This window comes from Papio anubis, chromosome 20, assembly GCF_008728515.1.
Source record: "Papio anubis isolate 15944 chromosome 20, Panubis1.0, whole genome shotgun sequence".
Classification (NCBI taxonomy): Eukaryota; Metazoa; Chordata; class Mammalia; order Primates; family Cercopithecidae; genus Papio; species Papio anubis.
In genome coordinates, this window is record NC_044995.1 from 42784257 (window position 1) to 42806527 (window position 22271).

Below are 22271 nucleotides of genomic sequence, written 5' to 3' on the forward strand. Positions count from 1 at the left end.
GTGAACTTGAGATGGCAAACGCTGCCTTTGTTACTACAGAAGAAGGGATTATGGATTGACGTCCTTCGCAGTGCCAAGTTGCTTAGAAAAATGTGCAAAAGGGTCCCTAGGAGTGCTCTTGGGACATCACATTTTTCTCACTCCTGTAGCAGGTAGATGTTATTTTCCTGAAGGACAGGGAAAGGATTCAGAGGAAGGAATGAATTTGAAAGAAAATGAAGGTGAAGAGAAAGAATGAGCTCATCTCCCTTATCCTCTTTCTTCTAAAATCCTTAAGTAGCTTTGCACTGAACTAAGATTTGGGGGAACCTAGAGGAGGCTGAAAGTTGTAAGCTAAAACTGGTTTAGCAAGGGCGAGCTCCAAAGACAAAAGTGGAAATAGTTTAGGGGTAGCCTCTTGCATGGGTGAAGCCCTAGTTCATCACATCCTCCCTTACACGGAAAGCCCTTTTATATGGGGCATTGGGAAAAACTGAGCTAAAGATGACAATTTCTCCTGAGCAAACCAGATGGTCAAACCTCTAACCTCACCATCTCCCTTGAAATGTTTTATGTGTTCCCTGGTGTCCAGAGGCTTAAAGTGTGAGAATTAAAAGCTCAACATTTTCTTTCCCAGGGAAGGAGGAAATAGTTTTAATTGAAATCCCAGGAGGAAATGAATGATAGTGTCAAACAAAAAAACCTCATCTTCTGTACCACTTGCATATACTCTACTGACGTACTTTCTAATCACAGGCACATCCCCAGGAAGCCCAGAAATGTCTACAGCTCTCAAAATCATGAGCTCCAAGAAACCCAGCATCAGTCCAGAGACCAGGTCCACTGTGAGAATTTCTCCTTGGAAGACTGCAGAAACAACTGTTCCCATGGAGACCACTGTGGAACCAGTCACCCTTCAGTCCACAGCCCTAGGAAGTAGCAGCACCAGCCTCTCTCACCTGCCCACAGGAGCCACATCACCAACCAAGTCACCAACAGAAAATATGATGGCTACAGAAAGGGTCTCCCTCTCCCCATCCCCACCTGAGGCTTGGACCAATCTTTATTCTGGAACTCCAGGAGGGACCAGGCAGTCACTGGCCACAACGTTCTCTGTCTCCTTAGAGTCACCAACTGCTAGAAGCACGACAGGGACTGGTCAGCAAAGCAGTCCAGAATTGATTTCGAAGACAACTGGAATGGAATCCTCTATGTGGCATGGCTCTACTGGAGGGGCCACAGTAGACACACATGTCTCTCTGAGCACATCTCCCAATATCCTTGAAGACCGTGTGACCAGCCCAAACTCTGTGAGCTCAGTCACAAATAAATCCACACATAAAACCGAGACATGGGTCAGCACCACAGCCATTCCCTCCACAATCCTGAATCACAAGACAATGGCAGCTGAAGAACAGACAAGTCGATCTGTGGATGAGGCTTATTCATCAACTAGCTCATGGTCAGATCAGACATCTGGGAGTGACATCACCCTTGGTGCATCTCCTGATGTCACAAAGACATTATACATCACCTCCACAGCACAAACCACCTCACTAGCATCTCTGCCCTCTGGAGACCAAAGCATTACCAGCCTCACTAGTCCCTCAGGAGAAAAAAGAAGCTCTGCGTCATCTGTCACATCCCCTGTGGAAGTGAGCATCATGAATGTAACCACAGCTCCTACCCCAGGTATCTCCACCACCATCACCACCATGGGAACCAACTCAATCGTGACTACCACACCCAGCCCCGAAGTGGGTGTGAGTACCATGGACAGCACCCCGGACACACAGAGGCACACATCTTCTACAGAGCACCCTCCCACCTGGTCCTCCACAGCTGCATCAGATTCCTGGACTGTCACAGACATGGCTTCAAACTTGAAAGTCGCAAGTTCTCCTGGAACAATTTCTACAATGCATACAACTTCATTCTTAGCCTCAAGCACTGAATTGGACTCCATGTCTACTCCCTATGGCCTTATAACTGTCACTGGAACCAGCCTGGTCACTCCATCCTCTGATGCTTCAGCTGTAAAGACAGAGACCAGTACCAGTGAAAGAACATTGAGTCCTTCAGACACAACTGCATCTACTCCCATCTCAACTTTCTCTCCTGTCCAGAGGCTGAGCATCTCAGTTCCTGACATTTTAAGTACAAGTTGGACTCCCAGTAATACAGAAACAGAAGATGTGCCTGTTTCAATGGTTTCTACAGATCATGCTAGTACAACGACTGACTCAAATATGCCGCCGTCTACTTTTCTGTTTGATTCTCGGTCCACTCTTGACTGGGACCCTGGGAGATCTGTGTCATCAGCCACAGCCACTACCTCAGCTCCTCACGGGGCCACAACTCCTCAAGAACTCATTTTGGAGACCATCATCAGCTCAGCTACCTCACAGCTGCCCTTCTCTATAGGGGACGTTACAAGTGTAGTTACACCAGCTGCAATGGTAAGGAGCTCTGGAGTTACTTTTTCAAGACCAGGTCTGACAAGCAAAAAGGCAGAGCAGACTTCTACTCAGCTTCCCACCACAATTTCTGCACATCCAGGGCAGGTGCCCAGATCAGCAGCAACAACTCTGGATGTGATCCCACACACAGCACAAACTCCAGATCCAACTCTTCAGAGACAAGGGCAGAGGGCTCTTACAACAGAGGCAAGAGCTACATCTGACTCCTGGAATGAGAAAGAAAAATCAACCTCAAGTGCACCTTGGATCACTGAGATGATGAATTCTGTCTCACAAGAGACCATCAAGGAGGTTACCAGCTCCTCCAGTGTATTAAGGAGCCTGAATACACTGGACATAAGCTTGGAATCTGCGATGACTTCATCCCCAAGTTGGAAAAGCAGCCCGTATGAGAGAATTGCCCCTTCTGAGTCCACCACAGACAAAGAGGCAATTCACCCTTCTACAAACACAGTAGAGACAAGAGCATGGGTCACAAGTTCTGAACATGCTTCTCATTCTACTGTCCCAGCTCACTCAGAGTCATCCAAACTCACATCTCCAGTGGTTACCGCCTCCACCAGGGACCAAGCAATAGTTTCTGCATCAGCAACCACAAGGCCAGAGTCTACAAGGACTGGAACAGAGCCTAATTCCTCCTTGACTACTGAACTGAAGGATTTCAGCCCTTACATGGACCCCAGCTCAACCACACAAACAAGTATTATCTCTTCCCCAGGTTCCACTGCGATCACCAAGGGGCCTAGAACAGAAATTACCTCCTCTAAGAGAATATCCAGCTCATTCCTTGCCCAGTCTGTGAGGTCATCAGACAGCCCCTCAGAAACCATCACCAGGCTGTCTAACTTCCCTGCCACGACAGAATCTGGAGGAATGACTCTCACTATGCAAACAAGTCCACCTGGCGCTACATCACTAAGTGCACCTACTTTGGATACATCAGCCACAGCCTCCTGGACAGGGACTCCACTGGCTATGACTCAGAGATTTACATACTCAGAGAAGACCACTCTCTTTAGCAAAGGTCCTGAGGATACATCACAACCAAGCCCTCCCTCTGTAGAAGAAACCAGCTCTTCCTCTTCCCTGGTACCTATCCATGCCACAACCTCACCTTCCAATATTTTGTTGACATCAGAAGGACACAGTCCCTCCTCTACTCCACCTGTGACCTCAGTTTTCTGGTCTGAGACCTCTGGCCTGGGGAAGACCACAGACATGTCAAGGATAAGCTTGGAACCTGGCACCAGTCTACTTCCCAATTTGAGCAGCACAGCAGGTGAGGTGTTATCCACTTATGAAGCTTCCAGGGATACAAAGGCAATTCATCATTCTGCAAACACAGCAGTGACGACTATGGAGGCAACTAGTTCTGAACATTCTCCTGTCCCAGTCCATACAAAGCCATCCAAAGCCACGTCTCCATTGGTTACCTCCCACATCATGGGGGACATCACTGCTTCCACATCAGTGTTTGGCTCCTCCGAGACCACAAAGATTGAGACAGTGTCCTCTGTGAACCCAGGACTTCAGGAGAGAAGCACATCCCAGGTGGCCAGCTCTGCTACAGAGACAAGCACTGTCATTACCCATGCATCTAGTGGTGATGCTACTACTCATGTCACCAAGACACAAGCCACTTTCTCTAGCAGAACATCCATTCCAAGCCCTCATCACTTCAAAACTTCTACCAATGCATTTACAAATGTGAGCACCAACCCTTCTACCTCTCTGATAATGGCAGAATCTTCAGGAGTGACCATCACCACCCAGACAGGTCCTACTGGAGCTACAACACAGGGTCCATATCTCTTGGACACATCAAGCATGCCTTACTTGACAGAGACTCCATTGACTTTGACTCCAGATTTTATGCAATCAGAGAAGACCACTCTCATGAGCAAAGGTCCCAAGGATGTGTCATGGACAAGCCCTCCCTCTGTGGCAGAAACCAGCTCTCCCTCTTCCCTGACACCTATCTTGGTCACAGCCTCACCTCCTGCCACTTACACATTACGAGGGCGAAGTACATCCTCTCCTGTTTCTGTGACTTCAGTTCTCACCTCTGGACTGGTGAAGACCACAGATACATTGAACACAAGCATGAAACCTGTGACCAATTCACCTCAAAGTTTGAACAACACATCAAATGAGATGCTGGCCACTTTGGAAGCCACCACAGACATAGAGACAATTCATCCTTCCATAAACAAAGCAGTGACCAATATGGGGACCACCAGTTCAGCACATGAACTGCATTCCACTCTCCCAGTCAGCTCAGAATCATCCACAGCCACATCTCCAATGGTTCCTGCCTCTGCTGTGGGGGATGCTCTTGCTTCTACATCAACACCTCGTTCTGAGACCACAGACACTGAGGGAGAGCCAACATCCTCCCTGACTGCTGAACAAAAAGAGAACAGCACCCTCCAGGAGATGAACTCAACTACAGAGTCAAACATCATCCTCTCCAATGTGTCTGTGGGGACTGCTACTGAAGCCTCCAAAGTGGAAGTCCCCTCTTTTGATGCAACATTCACACCAACTCCTGCTCAGTCAACAAAGTTCCAAGATATTTTCTCAGTATCCGGCAGTAGACTTTCAAACTCTCCTCCCATGACAATATCTACCCACATGACCACCACCCAGACAGGGTCTTCTGGAGCTACATCAAAGATTCCACTTGCCTTAGACACATCAACGTTGGAAACCTCAGCAGGGACTCCATCAGTGGTGACTGAGGGGTTTTCCCCCTCAAAAATAACCACTGCCATGAACAATGATGCCAAGGATGTATCACAAACAAGCCCTCTCTTTGAGGAGGAAGCCAGCTCTCCCTCTTCTCAGGCACCTGTCCTTGTCACAACCTTACCTTCTCCTGTTTCTTTCGCATTGCAATGGCATGGTACCTCCTCTCCTGTTTCTATGTCCTCAGTTCCTACTTCTTCACTGGTAAAGATCACAGGCAAGGTGGACACAAGCTTAGAAACGGTGACCAGTTCACCTCAAAGTATGAGCAACACTTTGGATGACATATTGGCCACTTCACCAGCCACCACAGATATAGAGACAACACACTCTTCCATGAACACAGCAGTGACCAATGTGGGGACCACTAGTTCAGCATTTGAATCACATTCTACTGTCTCAGCTGACCCAGAGCCATCTAAAGTCACATCTCCAAATGTCACCACCTCCACCATGGAAGACACCACAATTTCCAGATCAATTCCTAGATCCTCTAAGACTACAAGAATTGAGACTGAGACAACTTCCTCCCTGACTCCTAAACTGAGGGAGACCAGCATCTCCCAGGAGATCACCTCGTCCACGGAGACAAGCACCGTTCCTTACAAAGAGTTTACAAACATTAAGAGAGAGCCAACATACTTCTTGACTCCTAGACTGAGGGAGACCAGTACCTCTCAGGAGTCCAGCTTTTCCACAGACATGAGTTTTCTACTTTCCAAAGTTCCCACTGCTACTATTACTGAGGTCTCCAGTACAGAGGTCATCTCTTCTAGCAAAATTTCCACCCCAGACCATGATAAGTCTACAATGCCACCTGACACCTTCACAGGAGAGATCTCCAGGGTCTTCACCTCCTCTATTAAGACAAAATCTGCAGAGATGACGATCACCACCCCAGCAAGTCCTCCTGGGTCTGCATCACATGGTACCCTTCCCTTGGACACATTAACCACACTTTCCCAGGGAGGGACTCATTCAACTGTGACTCAGGGATTCCCACACTCAGAGGTGACCACTCTCATGAGCATGGGTCCTGAGAATGTGTCATGGATGACAACTCCCCCTATGGAAAAAACCAGCTTTGTGTCTTCCCCGATGTCTTCACCTGCCATGATATCCCCTTCTCCTGTTTCCTCCACATCACCAGAGAGCATCCCCTCCTCTTCTCTTCCTGTAACTGCACTTCCTACTTCTGTTCTGGTGAAAACCACAAATGGATTGGGCACTACAAGCCCAGAATCTGTAACCGGTTCACCTCCAAATTTGAGCAGCAGCACTCATGAGAGACTGACCACTTACAAAGACACTGCACACACAGAAGCTGCCACACATGCTTCCACAAACACTGCAGTGACCAATGTAGGGACTTCCGGGTCTGGACATGAATCACAATCCTCTGCCTTTATTGACTCAGAGATATCGAAAGACACACCTCTGATGAGTACCACTTCCACCATGGGAGACACAAGTGTTTCCATATCGACTCCTGATATCTCTCAAACTAGCCAAATTCAAACAGAGTCAATGGCATCCCTGACCCCTAGACCGAGGGAGAGCAGCACGTCTGAGAAGATCAGCTCAGTGACAGAGACAAATACTGCCTTTTCTTATGTGCCTACGGGTGCTACTGCTCAGGTCTCCAGGACAGAAGTCATCTCCTCTAGCAGAACATCCATCTCAGACCTTGATCAGTCCACAATGACACCCAGCATCTCCACAGGAATGATCCCCAGGCTGTTCACCTCCCCTATCATGACAAAATCTGCAGAAATGACCATCACCACTCAAACAACTACTCCTAGGGCTCCATCACATGGTACTGTTCCCTTGGACACATCAACCACACTCTTCCAGGGAGGGACTCATTCAACTATGTCTCAGGGATTCCCACACTCAGAGATAGCCACTCTTAGGAGCAGAACTCCTGAAGATGTGTCATGGATGACAACTCCCTCTGTAGAAGAAACCAGCTCTGAGTCCTCCTTGATGTCTTCACCTGCCATGGCATCCCCTTCTCCTGTTTCCTCCACATTATCAGAGAGCATCCCCTCCTCTCCTCTTCCTGTGACAGCACTTCTTACTTCTGTTCTGGTGACAACCACAGATGTGTTGGACACGACAAGCTCAGAGCCTGTAACCAGTTCACCTCCAAGTTTGAGCAGCCCCACACATGAGAGACCAGCCACTTACAAAGACACTGCACATATGGAAACCATGCATCCTTCCACAAACACAGCAGTGAACAACGTAGGGACCCCTGGGTCTGGACATGAATCACAATCCTCTGTCCTAGCTGACTCAGAGACATCAGAAACCACATCTCCAATGAGTACCACCTCCACCCTGGGGAACACAAGTGTTTCCACATCAACTCCTAATATCTCTCAGACTAGCCAAATTCAAACAGAGCCAACAGCATCCCTGAGCCCTAGACTGAGGGAGAGCAGCACGTCTGAGGAGACCAGCTCAACGACAGAGACAAATACCGCCTTTTCTTATGTGCCCACGGGTGCTATTACTCAGAGCTCCAGAACAGAAATCTCCTCTAGAAGAACATCCATCTCAGACCTTGATCGGTCCACAGTAGTACCCGACATCTCCACAGGAGTGATAACCAGGCTTTTCACCTCCCCCATCATGACAAAATCTGCAGAAATGAGCATCACCACTCAAACAACTACTCCTGGGGCTACATCACAGGATACCCTTCCCTTGGACACATCAACCACACTCTTCCAGCGAGGGACTTATTCAACTGTGTCTCAGGGATTCCCACACTCAGAGATAGCCACCCTTAGGAGCAGAACTCCTGGAGATGTGTCATGGATGACAACTCCCTCTGTAGAAGAAACCAGCTCTGAGTCCTCCTTGATGTCTTCACCTGCCATGACATCCCCTTCTCCTGTTTCCTCCATATTTTCAGAGAGCATCCCCTCCTCTCCTCTTCCTGTGACTGCACTTCTTACTTCTGTTCTGGTGACAACCACAGATGTGTTGGGCACGACAAGCCCAGAGCCTGTAACCAGTTCACCTCCAAATTTAAGCAGCACCACACATGAGAGACTGATCACTTACAAAGACACTGCACACACAGAAGTCATGCATCCTTCCACAAACACCACAGTGGCCAACGTGGGGACCTCCATTTCTGGACATGAATCACAACCTTCTGTCCTAGCTGACTCAAACACATCCAAAGCCACATCTCCAATGGGTACCACCTTCACCATGGGGGATACAAGTGTTTCTGCATCAACTCCTACCTTCTTTGAGACTAGAATTCAGACTGAATCAGCATCCTCTTTGACTCCCGGATTAAAGGACACCAGCACGTCTGAGGAGATCAACACTGTGACAGAGACAAGCACTGTCCTTTCAGAAATGCCCCCTGCTACTACTACTGAGGTCTCCAGGACAGAAGTTATCACCTCTAGCAGAACATCCATCTCAGGGCTTGATCATTCCAAAATGTCACCCTACATCTCCACAGAAACCATCACCAGGCTCTCCACTTCTCCTGTTGTAACAGGATCCACAGAAATGACCATCACCAACCAAACAGGTCCTATAGGGACTACCTCACTGGCTACCCTTACCCTGGACACATCAAGCACAGCTTCCTGGGAAGGGACGCACTCACCTGTGACTCAGAGATTTCCACACTCAGAGGATACCACTACTAGGAGCAGAGGTACTAAAGGTGTGTCATGGCGAAGCTCTCCCTCTGTGGAAGAAACCAGTTCTCCTTCTTCCCTGGTGCCTTTAACTGCAACAACCTCACATTCACCTCTTTTTTCCACATTATCAGGAAGTAGCCCCGCTTCTCATCTCCCTGTGACTTCCCTTCTCACCTCTGGCAGGAGGAAGACCATGGACATGTTGGACGCACTCTCAGAGCCTGTGACCAGCTCCTTACCAAATGCAAGTAGCTTCTCAGGTGAGATGCCCACTTCTGAAGCCTCCACAAATACAGAGACAATTCACTTTTCAGAGAACACAGCAGAAACCAATATGAGGACCACCAATTCTATGCATGAACTACATTCCTCTGTCTCAATCCACTCCCAGCCATCCAGACACACACCTCCAAATGTTACTGGGTCTATGATGAAGGACGCTATTGTTTCCACATCAACACCTGGTTCTCCTGAGACTATAAATATTGACAGAGAGTCAGCATCCCCCCTGCCTCCTGAACTGACAGAGAACAGCACCGCCCTGGTGATGAACTCAACTACAGAGTCAAACATTGTTTTCTCCAGTGTGTCCATGGGTGCTGCTACTGAGGTCTCCAGGGCAGAAATCCCCTACTATGATCCTACATTCATGCCAGCTTCTGCTCAGTCAACAAAGTCCCCAGACATTTCACCTGAAGCCAGCAGCAGACATTCTAACTCACCTCCCTTGACAATATCTACACACAAGACCATCACCACACAAACAGATCCTCCTGGGGTGACATCTCTTGGCCAACTGACCTTGGACACATCAACCATAGCCAATCCAGCAGGAACCCCATCAGCCAGAACTCAGGATTTTGTAGACTCAGAAACAACCACAGTCATGAACAATGATCTCAGTGATGTGTCGAAGACAAGCCCTTTCTCTGTAGAAGAAGCCAACTCTCTCTCTTCTCAGGCACCTCTCCTTGTGACAACCTCACCTTCTCCTGTAACTTCCACATTGCGAGTGCACAGTACCTCCTCTCTTGCTTCTGTGACTTCAGTACTCACCCCTGCACCAGTGAAGATAACAGACATGGACACAAGCTTAGAACCTGTGACTCGTTCATCTCAAAGTTTAAGCAACACCTCGGCCACTTCAGAAGCCACCACAGATACACACACAATACATCCTTCTATAAACACAGCAGTGACCAATGTGGGGACCATCAGTTCACCACACGAATTCTATTTTACTGTCTCACCTGACTCAGAGCCATATAAAACCACATCTCCAGTAGTTATCACTTCCACCATGGGGAATTCAATAGTTTCCATGTCACTGCCCAGATCCTCAGAGATGACAAAGATTGAGTCTGAGACAACTTCCTCCCTGACCTTTGGACTGAGGGAGATCAGCACCTCCCAGAAAATCGGCTCATCCTCAGACACAAGTGCTGTCTTTGACAAAGCACTCACTGCTGCTACTACTGAGGTCTCCAGAGCAGAACTCATTTCCTCTAGCAGGACATCCATCCAAGGCACTGAAAAGCCCACAGTGTCACCAGACACCTCCACAGGATCTGTCACCATGTTCTCTACCTTTGCTGGCATGACAAAATCTGAAGAAATGACCATTGCCACTCAGACAGGTCCTCATAGGGCTACCTCACAGGGTACCCTTACCTGGGACACGTCAATCACAACCTCACAGGCAGAGACCCACTCAGCTATGACTCATGGATTTTCACAATTAGATGTGTCCACTCTTATAAGTAGAGTTCTTGAGGACGTGTCAGGGACAAGCTCACCCTCTGCGGAAAAAACCAGTTCTCCCTCTTCCCTTCTATCTTTACCAGCAATAACCTCACTGCCCCCTGTACCTACTACATTACTAGAAGGTAGGCCCTATTCTTCTGTTCATCTGACTTCACTCCCCACTTCTGGCCCGGTGAAGACCACAGATATGCTGGCATCTGTGACCACTTTACCTCCAAATTTGGGCAGCCCCTCACAAAAGATACTGTCTACTTCTGAAGACATTAAAGATACAGAGAAAATGTATCTTTCCACAAACATAGCAGTAACCAATATGGGGACCACCACTTCTGAAAAGGAATCTTATTCATCTGTCCCAGCCTACTCAGAACCACCCAAAGTCACCTCTCCAATGGTTACCTCTTTCACCATAAGGGACACCATTGTTTCCACATCCATGCCTGGCTCCTCTGAGATTACAAGGATTGAGATGGAGTCAACATCCTCCCTGGCTCATGAGCTGAAGGAAACCAGCACCTCCCAGGAGCCCATCGTATCCACAGAGAAAAGTGCTGTCCTTCACAAGGTGACCACTGATGCTACTCCTGAGACCTCTAGGACAGAAGTTGCCTCTTCTAGAAAAACATCCATTCCACGCCCTGATCATTCCACAAAGTCACCAGACATCTCCACTGAAGTGATCCCCAGGCTGCCTATTTCCCCTGGCATTACAGAATCTGCAAATGTGACCATCATCACTCAAACAGGCCCTTCTCTTGGATCTACATCACAGGGTACATTTACCTTGGACACACCAACTACATCCTCCAGGGCAGGAACACACTCGATGGTGACTCAGGAATTTCCACACTCAGAAATGACCACTCTCATGAACAAGGACCCTGAGATTCTATCACAGACAATCCCTCATTCTATAGAGAAAACCAGCTTCTCCTCTTCCCCGATGCCTTCAGCAGCCATGACCTCACCTTCTCCCGGTTCCTCAACATTACCAAAGACCATTCACGCCACTCCTTCTCCTGTGATCTCACTGCTCACCTCTAGTCTAGTGATGACCACAGACATGTTAGGCACAAGCCCAGAAGCTACAACCAGTTCACCTCCAAATTTGAGCGGTACCTCACATGAGATACTGACGACAGATGAAGACACCACAGCTATAGAAGCCATGCATCCTTTCACAAGCACAGCAGTGACTAACGTGGAAACCACCAGCTCTGGACATGGGTTACAATCCTCTGTCCTAGCTGACTCAGAAAGAACCAAGGCTACAGCCCCAATGGATACCATCTCCACCATAGGGCATACAACTCTTTCCACATCAATATCTGTTTCCTCTGAGACTACAAAAATTAAGAGCGAGTCAACATATTCCTTGACTCCTGGACTGAGGCAGACCAGCATCTCCCAAAATGCCAGCTTTTCCACTGACACAAGTATTGTTCTTTCAGAAGTCCCCACTGGTACTGCTGCTGAGGTCTCCAGGACAGAAGTCACCTCCTCTGGTAGAACATCCATCCCTGGCCCTTCTCAGTCCACAGTGTTGCCAGAAATATCCACCAGACCAATGACAAGGCTCTTTGCCTCGCCTACCATGACAGAATCAGCAGAAATGACCATCCCCACCCAAACAGGTCCTTCTGGGTCTACATCACAGGATACCCTTACCGTGGACACATCCACCACAAAGTCCCAGGCAAAGACTCATTCAACTTTGACTCAGAGATTTCCACACCCAGAGCAGACCACTCTCATGAGCAGAGGTCCTGGAGATATGTCATGGCAAAGCTCTACCTCTGTGGAAAAACCCAGCTCTCTCCCTTCCCTGCTGTCTTTACCTGCCACAATCTCACCTCGTCCCGTTTCCTCCACATTACCAGTGAGTATCTCCTCCTCTCCTTTTCCTGTGACTTCACTTCTCACCTCTGGCCCGGTGACGACCACAGACATGTTACGCACAAGCTCAGAACTTGTAACCAGTTCACCTCCAAAGCTGAGCCACACTTCAGGTGAAAGACTGACCACTGGCAAGGACACCACAGTTACAGAAGCTGTGCATCCTTCCACAAACACAGCAGTTTCCAATGTGGAGACTTCCAGCTCTGGACATGAATCCCCTTCCTCTACCTTAGCTGACTCAGAGACATCCAAAACCACATCACCAATGTTTATTATCTCCACACAGGAGGACACAGCTCTTGCCATATCAACCCCTCACTTCTTGGAGACTAGCAGAATTCAGAAAGAGTCCATTTCCTCCCTGACCCCTAAATTGAGGGAGACCAGCAGTTCTGTGGAGACAAGCTCAGCCATGGAGACAAGTGCTGTCCTTTCTGAAGTGCCTGCTGGTGCTACTACTGAGATCTCCAGGACAGAAGTCACCTCCTCTAGCAGAACATCCATCTCTGGTCCTGCTGAGTCCACAATGTTGCCAGAAATATCCACCACAAGAACAGTCATTAAGTTCCCTACTTCCCCCATCACGGCAGAATCATCAGAAATGACCATCAAGACCCAAACAAGTCCTCCTGGATCGACACCAGGGAGTACCCTTACATTAGACACATCAACCACACCCTCCTTGGTAATAACCCACTCGACTATGACTCAGAGATTGCCACACTCAGAGATAACCACTCTTGTGAGTAGAGGTTCTGTGGAAGAAACCAACACTCCATCTTCCCAACTATCTTTACCTGCCATGATCTCACCTTCTTCTGTTTCTTCCACATTACCAGCAAGTAGCCACTCCTCTTCTGCTTCTGTGACTTTGCTTCTCATGCCAGGCCAAGTGAAGACTACAGAGGTGTTGGACACAAGCGCAGAACCTGAAACCAGTTCACCTCCAAGTTTGAGCAGCACCTCTGTTGAAATACTGGCCACCTCTGAAGTCACCACAGATACAGAGAAAATTCATCCTTTCTCAAACACAGCAGTAACCAAAGTGGGAACTTCCAGTTCTGGACATGAATCCCCTTCCTCTGTCCTACCTGACTCAGAGACAACCAAAGCCACATCGCCAATGGGTACCATCTCCATCATGGAGGATACAAGTGCTTCCACATTAACTCCTGCCTTATCTGACACTAGGAAAATTCAGACAGAGCCAGCTTCCTCACTGACCACCAGATTGAGGGAGACCAGCACCTCTGAAGAGACCAGCTCAGCCACAGAGACAAACACTGTTCCTTCTGAAGTGTCCACTGGTGCTACTACTGAGGTCTCCAGGACAGAAGCCATCTCCTTTAGCAGAACATCCATCTCAGGCCCTGAGCAGTCCACAATGTCACAAAACATCTCCACAGAAACCATCACCAGGATTTCTGCCTCCTCTGTCATGACAGAATCTGCCAAAATGACCATCACAACCCAAACAGGTCCTCCAGAGTCTACACCAGAAAGTATCCTTAATTCGGACACAGCAACCACATCCTCTTGGGAAGAAACCCACTCTACAGTAACTCAGGGATTTCCACACCCAGAGATGACCACTTCCATGGGCAGAGGTCCTGGAGGTGTGTCATGGCCTAGCCCTCCCGTTGTGAAAGAAACCAGCCCTCCATCTTCCCCGCTGTCTTTACCTGCTGTGACCTCACCTCATCCTGTTTCCACCACATTCCCAGCACATATCCCCCACTCTCCCGTTCCTGTGACTTCGCTTCTCACCTCTGGCCCGGTGATGACCACAGATAACTTGAGTATAAGCACAGAACCTGGAACCAGTTCATCTTCAAGTTTGAGCAGCACCTCCCGTGAGAGACTGACCACTTACAAAGACACTGCACATACAGAAGCTGTGCATCCTTCCACAAACACAGGAGGGACCAATGTGGCGACCAGCAGCTCTGGATATAAATCACAATCCTCTGTCCTAGCTGACTCAGAGACATCCAAAGCCTCATCTCCAATGGGTACCACCTCCACCATGGGGGATACAAGTGTTCTCACATCAACTCCTGCCATCCTTGAGACTAGGATTCAGACAGAGCCAACTTCCTCCCCTACCCCTGGATTGAGGGAGTCCAGTGGCTCTGAAGGGACCAGCTCAGGCACCAAGATGAGCATCATCCTTTCTAAAGTGTCCACTGGTGCTACTACTGAGATCTCCAAGGCAGACATCACCTCCATCCCAGGTCCCACTCCATCCACAATATCACCAGACATCTCCACAGGAACCATCAGTTGGTTCTCTACATCCCCTGTCATGACAGAATCAACAGAAATAACCATGAACACCCACACAAGTCCTTTAGGGGCCACAACACAAGGCACCAGTACTTTGGACACTTCAAGCATAACCTCTTTGACAATGACACACTCAACTCTATCTCAAGGATTTTCACACTCACAGATGAGCACTCTTATGAAGAGGGGTCCTGAGGATGTATCATGGATGAGCCCTCCCCTTCTGAAAAAAACTAGCTCTTCTTCTCTGATGTCTTCACCAGCCACAACTTCACCTTCTCCTGTTTCCTCCACATTAACAGACAGCATCTCTTCCTCTCCTCTTCCTGTGACATCACTCCTCACATCTGGCCTGGCAAAAACTACAGATACGTTGCACAAAAGCTCAGAACCTGTAACCCACTCACCTGCAAATTTGAGCAGCATCTCGGTTGAAATACTGGCCACCTCTGAAGTCACCACAGATACGGAGAAAATTCATCCTTCTTCAAACAGAGCAGTGACTGATGTGGGTACCTCCAGTTCTGGACATGAATCCCCTTCCTCTGTCCTAGCTGACTCAAAGACATTCAACGTCACGTCTCCAATGGTTATTACCTCCACCATGGAGGATACAGGTGTCTCCACATCAACTCTTGGCCTTTTTCAGACTAGCAAAATTCGGACAGAACCGACATCCTCCCTGACCCTTGGAGTGAGAAAGGCCAGCAGCCCTGGGGGGACCAGCTCAGCCACAGAGATGAGCACTGTCCTTTCTGGAGTGCCTGCTGATGCCACTGCTGAAGTCTCCAGGACAGAAGTCACCTCCTCTAGCAGAACATCCGTCTCAGGCCTTGCTCAGCTCACAGTGTCACCAGAGACCTCCACAGAAACCATCACCAGACTCCCTACTTCTCTTCCTGTGACTTCTTTTCTCACCCCTGGCCTGGTGATAACCACAGACAGGCTGGGCATACGCAGAGAACCTGAAACCAGCTCCACTTCAAATTTGAGCAGCACCTCCTATGAGAGACTGTCCACTTTGGAAGACACTGTAGATACAGAAGCCATGCATCCTTCCACACACACAGCAGTGACCAACATAGGGACCTCCAGTTCTGGACATGAATCACAATCTTCTGTCCTAGCTGACTCAGAGACACCCAAAGCCACATCTCCAATGGGTACCACCTACACCATGGGGGAAATGAGTGTTTCCATATCCACTTCTGACTTCTTTGAGACCAGCAGAATTCAGATAGAACCAACATCCTCCCTGACTTCTAGATTGAGGGAGACCAGCAGCTCTGAGAGGATCAGCTCAGCCACAGACAGAAGCACTGTCCTTTCTGAAGTGCCCAGTGGTGCTACCACTGAGGTCTCCAGGACAGAAGTGATCTCCTCTAGGGGGACATCCATGTCAGGGCCTGATCAGTCCACCATGTCTCCAGACATCTCCACTGAAGCGATCACCAGGCTTTCTACCTCCACCATTATGACAGAATCAGCAGAAAGTGCCATCACTATTCAGACAGGTTCTCCTGGGGCTACATCACAGGGTACCCTCACCTTGGACACCTCAACAACAACCTTTTGGTCAGGGACCCACTCAACTGCATCTCCAGGATTTTCACACTCAGAGATGACCACTCTTATGAGTAGAACTCCTGGAGATGTGTCATGGCCAAGCCATTCCTCTATGGAAGAAGCCAGCTCTGTGTCTTCCCCACTGTCTTCACCTGCCATGACCTCGCCTTCTTTTTCCTCTACATTACCAGAGAGCATCCCCTCCTCTCCTCATCCTATGACTGTACTTCTCACCCCTGGCCCAGTGAAGACCACAGACATGTTGGGCACAAGCTTGGAACCTGAAACCAGTCCACCTCCAAATTTGAGCAGCACCTCAGATGAAATATTAGACACCTCTGAAGTCACCAAAGATACAGAGAAAATTCATCCCTCCTCAAACACACCAGTGATCAATGTAGGGACTTTGGTTTATAAACATCTATCCCCTTCCTCTGTTTTGGCTGACTTAGTGACAACAAAAGCCACATCTCCAATGGCTACCACCTCCACTCTGGGGAATACAAGTGTTTCCACATCAACTCCTGCCTTCCCAGAAACTATGATGACAAAGCCAACTTCCTCCCTGACCTCTGAATTAAGGGAGATCAGTACCTCTCAAGAGATCAGCTCAACAACAGAAAGAAGTGCTTCTCTTTCTAGAATGCCCACTGGTGCTACTACTGAGGTCTCCAGAACAGAAGCCATCTCCTCAAGCAGAACATCCACCCCAGGTCCTGCTCAATCCGCAATGTCACCAGACATCTCCGCGGAAACCATCACTAGAATTTCTACTCCCCTCACCACGACAGAATCAGCAGAAATGACCATCACCCCCAAAACAGGTCATTCTGGGGCATCCTCACAAGGTACCTTTACCTTGAACACATCAAGCAGAGCCTCCTGGCCAGGAACTCACTCAGCTGCAACTCACAGATCTCCACACTCAGTGATGACCACTCCTATGAGCAGAGGTCCTGAGGATGTGTCAGGGCCAAGCCCCCCATCAGTGGAAAAAACTAGCCCCCCATCTTCCCTGGTGTCTTTATCTGCAATAACCTCACCTTCGCTGCTTTATTCCACAACATCTGGGAGTAGCCACTCCTCTCCTCTCCGGGTGACTTCTCTTTTCACCCCTGTTGTGATGAAGACCGGCGACATGTTGGACACAAGCTTGGAACCTGTGACCACTTCACCTCCCACTATGAATATCACCTCAGATGAGAATCTGGCCACTTCTAAAGCCACTATGGACACAGAGGCAATTCACGTTTCTGAAAACACAGCTGTGACCCAGGTGGGCACCACCAGAGCTAGACAAGAATTCTATTCCTCTTACCCAGGCTTCCCAGAGCCATCCAAAGTGACATCTCCAATGGTCACCTCTTCCACGATAAAAGACATTGTTTCTACAACCATACCTGCTTCCTCTGAGATAACAAGAACTGAGATGGAGTCAACATCCACCCTGACCCCCACACCAAGGGAGACCAGGACCTCCCAGGAGATCCACTCAGCCACAGAGCCAAGCACTGTTCCTTACAAGGCACTCACTGGTGCCACGATTGAGTACTCCCGGACACAAGTCACGTCCTCTAGCAGAAGACCTAGCCCTGATCAGTCCACAATGTCACCAGACATCTCCACTGAAGTGATCACCAGGCTCTCTACCTCCCCCATCAAGACAGAATCTACAGAAATGACCATTACCTCCCAAACAGGTTCTCCTGGGGCTACATCACAGGGTATGCTTACCTTGGACACCTCAACAACAACTTTTATGTCAGGGACCCACTCAACTGCATCTCAAGGATTTTCACACTCAGAGATGGCCACTCTTATGAGTAGAACTCCTGGAGATGTGCCATGGCCAAGCCATCCCTCTGTGGAAGAAGCCAGCTCTGCCTCTTCTTTGCTGTCTTCACCTGCTGTGACCTCACTTTCTCCTGTTTCTTCCACATTACCGGACAGCATCCATTCCTCTTCTCTTCCTGTGACATCACTTCTCACCTCGGGCCTGGTGAAGACCACAGAGCTGTTGGGCACAAGCTCAGAACCTGAAACCAGTTCACCCCCAAATCTGAGCAGCACCTCAGCTGAAATACTGGCCACCACTGAAGTCACCACAGATACAGAGAAACTGGAGGTGACCAATGTGGTAACCTCAGGTTATACACATGAATCTCCTTCCTCTGCCTTAGCTGACTCAGTGACAACAAAAGCCACATCTTCAGTAGGTATCACCTACCCTACAGGAGATACAAATGTTCTCACATCAACTCCTGCCTTCTCTGACACCAGTAGCATTCAGACAAAGCCAACGCTTTCACTGACTCCTGGGTTGATGGAGACCAGCACCTCTGAAGAGACCACCTCTGCCACAGAAACAAACACTGTCCTTTCTAGTGTGCCCACTGGTGCTACTCCTGAGGTCTCCAGGACAGAAGCCATCTCCTCTAGCAGAACATCCATCCCAGGCCCTGCTCAATCCACAATGTCACCAGACACCTCCACGGAAACCATCACTAGAATTTCTACTCCCCTCACCAGGAAAGAATCAACAGAAATGGCCATCACCCCCAAAACAGGTCCTTCTGGGGCTACCTCACAGGGTACCTTTACCTTGGGCACATCAAGCACAGCCTCCTGGCCAGGAACTCACTCAGCTGCAACTCAGAGATTTCCACAGTCAGTGGTGACAACTCCTATGAGCAGAGGTCCTGAGGACATGTCATGGCCAAGCCTCCCATCTGTGGAAAAAAACAGCTCTCCATCTTCCCTGGTGTCTTTATCTACAGTAGCCTCACCTTCGCCGCTTTATTCCATGCCGTCTGGGAGTAGCCACTCCTCTCCTGTCCCTGTCACTTCTCTTTTCACCTCTGTCATGATGAAGACCACAGACATGTTGGATGCAAGCTTAGAACCTGAGACCACTTCACCTCCCAGTTTGAATATCACCTCAAATGGGAGTCTGGCCACTTCTAAAGCCACTGTGGAGACAGAGGCAATTCAGGTTTTTGAAAACACAGCAGCGTCCCATGTGGAAACCACCAGTGCTAGAGAGGAACTCTATTCCTCCTCCCCAGGCTTCTCAGAGCCAACCAAAGTGACATCTCCAATGGTCACCTCTTCCTCTATAAGAGACAATATTGTTTCTACAACAATGCCTGTCTCCTCTGGCCTTACAAGGATTGAGATAGAGTCAGTGTCATCTCTGACCCCTGGACTGAGGGAGACCAGAACCTCCCAGGACATCATCTCATCCACAGAGACAAGCACTGTCCTTTACAAGATGCCCTCTGATGCCACTCCTGAGGTCTCCAGGACAGAAGTTATGTCCTCTAGCAGAACATCCATTCCTGGCCCTGCTCAGTCCACAATGTCACCAGACATCTCCGATGAAGTTGTCACCAGGCTCTCTACCTCCCCCATCATGACAGAATCTGCAGAAATAACCATCACCACCCAAACAGGTTCTTCTCTGGCTACATCCCAGGTTACCCTTCCCTTGGGCACCTCAACGACCTTTTTGTCAGGGACCCACTCAACTGTGTCTCAAGGACTTTCACACTCAGAGATGACCAATCTTATGAGCAGGGGTCCTGAAAATCTGTCATGGACGAGCCCTCGCTTTGTGGAAACAACTAGATCTTCCTCTTCTCTGACATCATTACCTCTCGCGACCTCACTTTCTCCTGTGTCCTCCACATTACTAGAGAGTAGCCCCTCCTCTCCTCTTCCTGTGACTTCACTTATCCTCCCAGGCCTGGTGAAGACTACGGAAGTGTTGGACACAAGCTCAGAGCCTAAAACCAGTTCGTCTCCAAATCTGAGCAGCACCTCAGTTGAAATACCAGCCACCTCTGAAATCATCACAGATACAGAGAAAATTCATCCTACCTCAAACACAGCGGTGACCAAAGTGGGGACCTCCAGTTCTGTTCATGAATCTCATTCCTCTGTCCTAGCTGACTCAGAAACAACCATGACCACACCTTCAATGGGTATCACCTCCCCTGTGGAGGACACCACTGTTTTCACATCAATTCCTGCCTTCTCTGAGACTAGGAGGATTCTGATAGAGCCCACATTCTCACTGACTCCTGGATTCAGGGAGACTAGCACCACTGAAGAGACCAGTTCAATCACAGAAACAAGTGCAGTCCTTTTTGGAGTGCCCACTAGTGCTACTACTGAGGTCTCCATGACAGAAATCATGTCCTCTAACAGAACACACATCCCTGACACTGATCAGTCCACAATGTCTCCAGACATCATCACTGAAGTGATCACCAGGCTCTCTTCCTCATCCATGATGTCAGAATCAACAGAAATGACCATCACCACCCAAACAAGTTCTCCTGGGGCTACAACACAGAGTACCCTTACCTTGGCCACAACAACAGCACCCTTGGCAATGACCCATTCAACTGCTCCTCCAAGATTTTTACACTCAGAGATGACAACTCTTATGAGCAGGAGTCCTGAAAATCCATCATGGAAGAGCTCTCCCTTTGTGGAAAAAACTAGCTCTTCCTCTTCTCTGTTGTCCTTACCTGTCAAGACGTCACCTTCTGTTTCTTCCACATTACTACAGAGTATCTCTTCCTCTTCTTTTCCTGTGACTTCGCTCCTCACCCCAGGCATGGTGAAGACTACAGACATAAGCACAGAACCTGGAACCAGTTTATCTCCAAATCTGAGCAGCACCTCAGTTGAAATACTGGCTGCCTCTGAAGTCACCACAGATACAGAGAAAATTCACCCTTCTTCAAGCATGGCAGTGACCAATGTGGGAACCACTAATTCTGGACATGAACTATATTCCTCTGTTTCAATCCACTTGGAGCCATCCAAGGCTACATACCCAGTGGGTACTTCCTCTTCCATGGCCGAAACCACTATTTCCACATCAACGCCTGCCAATATTGAGACCACAAGATCTGAGGCAGAGCCATTTTCTCATTTGACTTCTGCATTTAGGAAGACTAACACGTCCCTGGACACCAGCTCAGTCACACCAACAAATACACCTTCTTCTCCTGGGTCTACTCATCTTTTACAGAGTTCCAAGACTGATTTCACCTCTTCTGTGAAAACATCATCCCCAGACCAGCCTCCAGCCTCACAGTATACTGAAATTCCAGTGAACATAATCACCCCCTTTAATGCTTCTTCATCTATTATGGAGTCCACTGGGGTAACCTCCTTCCCAGAATCCAAGTTTACTATGTCTGTAACAGAAAGTACTCATCATCTGAGTACAGATTTGCTGCCTTCAGCTGAGACTATTTCCACTGGCACAGTGACGCCTTCTTTATCAGAGGCCGTGACTTCATTTGCCACCACTGGAGTTCCACGAGTCATCTCAGGTTCCGGTAGTCCATTCTCTAGAACAGAGTCAGGCCCTGGGGATGCTACTCTATCCACCATTGCAGAGAGCCTGCCTTCATCCACTCCTGTGCCATTCTCCTCTTCAACCTTCACTACCACTGATTCTTCAACCATCCCAGCCCTCCATGGGATAACTTCCTCTTCAGCTACTCCACATAGAGTGGACACCAGTCTTGGGACAGAGAGCAGCACTACTGAAGGACACTTCGTTATGGTCAGTACTTTGGACACTTCGAGCCAATCAGCCAGGACATCTTCATCACCCATTTTGGATACCAGAATGACAGAGAGCGCTGAGCTGGGAACAGTGACAAGTGCTTATCAAGTTCCTTCACTCTCAACACAGTTGACAAGTAAGGACCCACAGCCCCTACAATCCCATTATTGGGAGCTCATAGGAAATGACCCCTTCCTAAGAAGCAGAAAAATAGTTAACTAGTTTATTCCTGTACCAGAAAGTCTTTTAGCAAACATGTGTCTATCTAATTTCATCTCT

At 48.7% G+C, this 22271-nt stretch overlaps 1 protein-coding gene across 1 annotated transcript in view; it reads left to right on the forward strand.

The window, feature by feature from the left end:
- The window catches only part of MUC16 (mucin 16, cell surface associated), a 139621-nt gene that overhangs the window by 13346 nt on the left and 104004 nt on the right, over positions 1 to 22271 (forward strand). Inside the window, exon 3 of the mRNA XM_031659988.1 lies at positions 736 to 22128. Coding sequence (XP_031515848.1) covers positions 736 to 22128 — 21393 coding nt within the window. The remainder of the gene's footprint in view (positions 1 to 735; positions 22129 to 22271) is intronic.